Source organism: Chelon labrosus (assembly GCF_963514085.1).
Source record: "Chelon labrosus genome assembly, chromosome: 12".
NCBI lineage: Eukaryota > Metazoa > Chordata > Actinopteri > Mugiliformes > Mugilidae > Chelon > Chelon labrosus.
This window is the reverse complement of record NC_140345.1, coordinates 21,548,360-21,555,852: the sequence shown is the minus strand read 5'-3', so window position 1 is coordinate 21,555,852 and position 7,493 is coordinate 21,548,360. Positions and strand designations below refer to the sequence as shown.

General features: G+C 43.6%; 1 protein-coding gene across 1 annotated transcript; it reads left to right on the top strand.

Moving 5' to 3' along the window:
• Positions 1 to 318: 318 nt before the first annotated feature.
• On the top strand, positions 319 to 5,762 carry prdm13 (PR domain containing 13; the record flags this gene model as incomplete). Its single annotated transcript, XM_084557912.1, has 4 exons — positions 319 to 486; positions 1,861 to 1,992; positions 2,118 to 2,238; positions 4,273 to 5,762. The coding sequence occupies 4 exons, from the start codon at positions 319 to 321 to the stop codon at positions 5,760 to 5,762; spliced, it is 1,911 nt and encodes a 636-aa protein (XP_084414038.1).
• Positions 5,763 to 7,493: the final 1,731 nt, after the last annotated feature.

Below are 7,493 nucleotides of genomic sequence, written 5' to 3'. Positions count from 1 at the left end.
CCTCCTCCTCCTCCTCCTCCTCTTCTGCCCCCCTCACAAACTTACAGCACAGCATCACCTCTCTGCAACACCCCCCGCCTCTTCCCGTAGCTGCACACACTCACACACTTGCATCCCCGGATAGAGAAGTTGGGGGCGGGTGGGAGGGTGAGGGTGGGGGGGCCACCTTACCCTGCTCCATCACTAGAAAAGCCGGAGAGCATAACGCCACCGCGTCACTTTGAGGGCGGACATCGGGCTGTCCTCATCCTCGTCTCTTCTTCCTCCTCCTCTTCCTCCTTCCCTCTGCGCTCTCCCACTCGTTCTCCATCAGTCTTCATGGTTCTGATCTCACCCCACGCCATGCAAGCCACCCGGGCGTCCACCACCGTCAGTGTGTTTGCGGACTGCAGCATCCCAGCCGGGCTCCGGATAGGACCGGTGCCGGGCATCTTCAAGCTGGGGAAGTATGTGTCGGACCGTAGGGAAGTTGGACCTAAGAAAAAGGTAAGCTGAGCACATCGAAACTTATTATGAAAAAATAAATAAATAAATAAATGTTTCTCTGTAAGTTATAAACTGAATTTTTTTTGTTTCGTCTCACAGCAGCAGAAAAACAAAATGTTATTTTGAAATGTGCAAAATTTACTTTAACATGGCTATAGCATACTTTATATCAGATTCTTTATGATTATTTATTCAAAAAATTTAACTTTGTATTATATTTGATTGCATAATTTTTCTATTTTATTTTTTTATTTGTGCACCTTCTCTTTTTTTCCCTTAAAATATAAGGAGATTAAAAAAAAAAAAAAAATTCGTAAAAAAACGTTTGGATTTTTTAAGCTCCACTGTCAAACTCTATCGGGCCAGGAGTTATTAATTGGTTTGGCCTGTCAAGTTAGAAATAATTGAGCTCCATTAGTGGCCGACTTGTCAGTCTGTGCTTCTACTTAACCGGCCTAATGGGCGACCCGGGTCTGCTGTGCAGGATTTCATGCCCTCAGCCGCCTCACATTTCACTGCCTGGCGGGCCTGTTATCCCGATGAGCCGTTTAATTTTAATGTAATCCGGCCACAGAAAGATGCCACTGAGGCCGGGGCCTCCGCCCGGGGCTGAGAAAAAATATTAACAATAGCAATGCTCAAAAATAAATCTAAACAAACATGCGTTTGTGTTGTTGGACTGGATAATTCTGGTGAAAAGCAGCGTGCTGGTAAATAATATTTAGAGTCCAGAGTTGCAAAGAATTCAAAAAGAAAGAACAAAAAAAAAAAAAACTACAGGAATAATATTTTTACTCCAAAATACCTTTACTTTTTTTTTTTTCTTAAATGCACAGGAGTGAAGACTTTGCGACTCTTAAGTGCGTCTATAACTGCGCCCCGTTATTGTTGAAGCTGTCAGCGGTTGTGATTGATGCGTCTAAATGCGTGGCCCCGGGGTGCGGGCGATCATCAGGTGCAATCTCTGTGTCAAATGTCACGCTTCGATCTTTAATGTCCTTGAACAGTTTAGAAACGCTCTGACACTCCTCAAATTCGTTTCCCATATCAACTCAATTAGGCCCGTGTGTCATTCTCTTTAGTAAATTATCAGCAGAGCGGATAAAGACGCATTAAGCGCGTTTTGGTCATGCGTGGCGGCAGCACCTCAGTCACCAGTTATATCTGGCGACGATGTTGGCCACGGAAATCGGTCTAGAAAACAGGAAAGGACAATATAAGCAAACAATAAAATCATAAATCGCAAATTTATTGAGTTGATCTGAAAAACTTGCGTACATTTCGGCGTTTGTTTTGGTTTGAATGGAGGGCCTCCAGCGCGCATTCCTCCCCAACATCCCCATCGTCATATTTCCTTCTTTTCTTCTTGCTCAGATTCGGTTGGTTCGTGGAGAGTTCGTGGATGAGTCAGGCTGCCCCGTTCCAGACTGGATCGGATTCATCCGCGCCGCCAGGAACAGCCAAGAGCAAAACCTGGAGGCCGTGTCGGACTTACCTGGCGGACAGGTGAATTTACACCCCATGACACCTCCCACTCTATAGGCCCAGTGAAGTCTCTCGATATTATTTGTCTTTCGTTTTTTTACTGGACTCCTCGGTTAACGCACAACTTTTCACTTTTCTACTTGGAGATTTTCTACCGCGTCCTGAGAGAAATCCCAGCAGGAGAGGAGCTCACTGTCTGGTACTCCAACGCTCTGGCCCAGTGGTACGACGTACCCACCACGGCCACTCCCACGCACGACGAGAAAGGTAAATGAGACTGCTAATAATGGGTCAGGTGGGGGGGTTAACGGTCTTTATCATTTAAATATAACCATGAGTTATAATGGCAGAAAAATGGGAAAAGGATGAGAACTTAGGATTTCCGATAATAATAATAATAATAATGATAATTAGAAGACTTTTTCCTTATTTCTAATGATGTGATGCCACAAATAGGGTAAACTGTGAGCATACATACTCTCAGCTGAACACATCGACATGTTGAAGGGTCCATCAGTGCACAGTTAAATGGTTGCCAATACCCGGGATGTCACTGCTCCATCGCTCAGAGATGGAAATCAATTGGATGTTGTCGTTTTTCTCTTCCCCCGCAGGCAGCCTTTTTATTTAATGTAGAATCTATTCTGCAAAATAAAATAAAACAAAATAAACGCCGAGGGGGAGAAAAAACAAACAAACATTTAAGAATAATTTATGTTGGGGAAAATGTTATGTAGGCCTATACATGAGACCGGAAAATAGCTACAAATGGAGAAATTGTTTAGTCTTTTTAAAGTTTTATATTTATTTCTAAAGGATTGGGGACGAAAGAAATATTTTTTACGAAATGATAGCCTACAGTTGGGAGGGATTTTTATTTTGGAAGGACAAAAAAAATAGAACCTAAGAGTACAATTAGGGCCAAGTAGCTCATTGTCAAAATTCATTTTTAGAGATTTTATTCTCTATCCAACACAATGATGTTTCATTTTGTGTGATTTTTTGTTATTAGCCAGTGTTTGGACTTTTAATCCATTTATTTGGGCTAAGGATCGTTTGCGCTTGGGGATTAAAGTCTAATCAGCGGCTCAGCAGGAACTAATCCGTTTAAAAAAATTAAGGATTATCAACAGATACTTTGCCGGACATTCCTTCAATAGACGATCATTAGGAATTATATTAATTTATTTCGAGCTTTAAGGGCCTCTTAACTGATTTGTAAAAGGAAAATAGAGAATCTTGAAATGATATGAAACCTGGATGGAGAAAAATAAGACTGCCGTAAAGTAATTACAGCGCCTGAAACAGAGAATAAAAAAGCAATTAAAAGAAGAAATTGACGCGTCTGGGCGACCATGGAAGAAAAAGAGGCTGGTGATTCAGTCGCGAGACTGGGGTTAACAAATGCCACGGCGTCATTAATATTCATGTATTCAAAAGCAAATAAATTCAAAAACAAGTGCTTCACGGTGAATTAGGTGGGCGCATTAAGGTATTGTGGCCTAATGAATGCTAACTTTTATGTGGGGTGTATATTGCCCTGATTCTCCGGCCCAACACACCGTGTGCGCTCCTGGACATACGCTCGCTCCCATTATTAGGCGTCAACAGATGGGCCGCCGCCATTGTTTCTGGAGACTTGCGATTTCAAGCAACAGCTGCTGTCACTTCCACGGGAAAGAGCACAGAGAGGGAAAGTCCCGCATTCAATGCATCGGTTTCAGAGCGCCAGATTGGGCAGGGCGTTTGCTCTTTTGATGGTGATCATACACAATGGCCCGTATGAGGATTACAAAATCATTACATCTATATTAACCTCTGAGTGTTCGACTGGGGGTCATTAAGATGGCACCCTGTGTCCATTACCATTTGGCACCAGATCTTAGAAACCGGATCACATCCATTAGGCCTGAATTTAAATTCCAGGTGATGTGCAGCAGTGACTGATCTAAATCTTGATCTTTAATAGGACAGTTTCAGTCGTATTAGGTTCTTTAATATGACAGTTAAATAATGAAAAATTATTATTATTTCGAATTTTTATCACTTCAGTGGATGCGCTTGTTTAACCGTATGACTTCATGGACGGTGTGCGGATTTTTACTTCTCTGTGCAGGCGCTCTCGGGTCTTTTTTTTCTACAGGTGATCAGACCTGTTATAAACATTTTACGCACGGACCTGATATTTTACGCAAAGATATTAAGTGTAAAATTCCACGTCTGTCTTAACACTTTGTTGTGTGATTTAATGATCTGCATCATTCTCATTATTAATGTCACCTTTTTTTGTTATCTCCACAGGTGAGGAGCGTTATATCTGCTGGTACTGCTGGAGAATATTCAAATACCCGAACACACTCAAGGCCCACGTCCACTTCCACTGCGCTCTGAGCAACGGGAGGGGTTTTGTGAACAGCGAGCAGGCCAGAGGCACCGAGACCTTCAGCAGGTCACCAAAATCTGGAGACATTCCCAACACCTCCACCTCTCCGAGGAGCGGCCACAGTAACTCCTCCATTTCAGACTCTGGCAGGAGGAACGTTTCTTCCTCGCCGTTTTTAAACAAAACGGGACTGACAAAGAAAGGCAGCTCCGAGGAGCAGGACAGGGCCCTCGATATGAGCGTTACCTCAGCCAGAAATCAGGGACATCTCCTCAATCTGGGCGCCACATCATCAGTTCTGAGCAGCATGGGCTTTCACCCGGGCGTGCGCTCTGCCTTCAAACCGACCGGCGTCTCCAAAGTGCCGGGCGCAGACGCCTCCAGAGAGGAAGCCAACGGGAAGCTGAGCGGCCTCGGATTCAGCAAACTCATTGGGAACATGAAACCAATTCGCGGCGTTGGCGAGGGCCTTAACGGTGGAGGGAGCGTCCCTCCCAAGTGCGCACCTGCAATTATGGACTCCACATCTCCAATGGTGCCATGCACAAACGCTATCCGAGGGTTCCCGTTGCTGCCACACGTGGAGGAGAATTCAGCGTTTAAGCACGTAGAAAGCCGGATGCATTCAGGCCTGTCCCCGTCTCGTTACCCCCAGATGGCACCCGGTCTCCATTTTGAAAGGTTCTCAATTCCACACTTCGACGGTGTCAAGACTTATGGTGGTGATTGTAACATCCCACTGATGCCATTCACTGTCTATAATGGGGAGCTTTTATATAGCTCTCCCTATTATCCGCTGAAATTCCACTTTAGTAACCTCCTGAAGTACCCAGAGTCCATGTCCTACTTCGGCGCTCCTTCCCTGAGCCAAGACCTGGGCTCGATCACAAACATTGACCGGGAGATCGCCATGCACACGCAACAGCTGTCTGAAATCGCCGCGGAGAAGAACCGGACGAGGCTGGACACCATACCCACCGGAAGCGCCAGCAACACTGGGTCCGGGAAACCCAAAAAGGGACACCTGTGTTTGTACTGTGGCAAGTTGTACTCGAGGAAATACGGCCTGAAAATCCACATGAGGACTCACACAGGTTACAAGCCGCTCAAGTGCAAGGTGTGCTTCAGGCCGTTCGGGGACCCCAGCAACCTGAACAAACACATCCGGCTCCACGCCGAGGGAAACACGCCATACAGGTGCGACTTCTGCGGAAAGGTGCTGGTGCGCAGGCGGGACCTGGAGAGGCACGTCAAGTCCAGACACCCCGGGCAGACCGTCAAGAAACTGGACGACAAACCGGGGGGCCTGTTTGAGGACGCTGAGCAAAAGAGCGACAATGACAGCGACGTGGACGTGTGCTTCACCGACGACCAGAGCGACCAAGAGTCGAGCAAAAACAATGACTGAGACGTTTTCATACCCACAGAGAGACTGCTCATCTGTAAACGAGTCATTTAGTCTTGTATGTTAACTTTTTAGCAAAGCGTCTGAATGCCTCCGAAATCTCAAAACGTTGTTTTTACTTTCCACGTTTAGATCAGTTGAAATATTGCTTTTTGGCCGCCAAACAATATATTTCCATGACATATTCTGGGGGAAAAAAAAAAAAGATCCAATTTGGACACACAGGTTTTGGAAGGGAGAAAAAAAAAAAAGACTTTTGGTTGTTAGTCCCAGTAAATAGGCAGGCAAATGTTCAGTGTCTTGCTCAAGGACACCTTTTCAGAGAAGAAAAATAAAATAAAATAAATTGCGGCTGATGCTTTTTGGACACGCTCAACCAAACAACAGCGATAGTAAACACAAACGATAACGTCAGCCAGCGGTGTTGCAGTCATTTTCGTTAGTTTCAAAGGCAAATTGTCCCATTCTTCTTTTAATCGAACGTGGAGAAAAAAAAAAAAAAAAATGTCTTTGTTTGCTGCGTTTGGGAAGAAAAAAAAAATTCTCCAAAACCATCAAGTCTGCTGCGCACAAAACAAGAACAATGATCCAGCCTCACACAGCAAAAACAAAAGCTTTCAACGCCGAATACGAGACTACACGACTTCAAGAACATGTTTGCAGTGTAAAGAAAAAAAAAAGTAATACGACTATCTTTTATAATGTCTTTCCCCCCCCCCCAGAAAGGATTTATGAGTTTGGAAAAAAAAATGCTCAACTAGAGGCCTGATGGGAAAAAAAAAAAAGTGCTGTGCATGCCATCAGACTGGATGAGGACACATTATGAGCTTCAAAAGAAAACAAATCTTTTGTATTTTTGTTTTGTTTTTATAGAGAATAATATCCCCACGTTCCCATAAACAGTCAGTTGCACTTTAAAAACAGCAATGGGCATTTCATCTCCACTAAAGAGTTGGGGGGGAAAAAATAAAAATGATCATGGGAATCGAACCTATCCCCCACCCCTCTGCGCATTTACCGAGTAAACACACTGTACTTAAATTTGCACTTTCCTGCCGAGGCACGCTGTTCTCAAAGAAGCAGCCAGCAGCGTCCAGTTTATTTAAGGAATTAATTCTAGAAAGAGAGAGAGAGAGAGAGAAAATTGCAGTTATAGCCTATGTAAATGTAAAGAAGCTGTAAAGTATGATATTTCGCATTTCAGTGGAGAAGTGTTGTTTGTATATAAGCGGTATTGTCTGTGAGGACAATATTATACTCCTGTCAATTAAGTCGTTGGTTTTTGAATAAAATTAATTTAAGTATCAAAAAAAAATGTTGTCTTGAGCTTTTCTTTATAAATATATGTGGTAAATAAATCGTTATTTTTTTTTTTCCTGCAGGAATTTACCTCAGAAAACCCGTTTATCATTTATGTATTCCTTTTTTGCAGGGTTTGATCTAAACCCCATGCGCTGGCCGTCGGCCCTCCTTACCTATAAGACAGAAATGTCCCATTTGTTTTATCCCGTTTCTTTCTTTTTTACATTTAAAATAAACGCATTAAAAAGAGAAGCCCAATGCGATTCATTCTGTCCGTGGTTTAAACGATTAAAATCATCTCATCGAGTGGACACGTCTTGAGACGTCTTTCTGTAAGCGACAGAGGAAGATGCACGCCACATCATTTAGAAGTAAAAGTACTTTTTTAAAAAAAGTCGTTAACGGTAAAAAATAAAGGGTATGGGTTTTTGC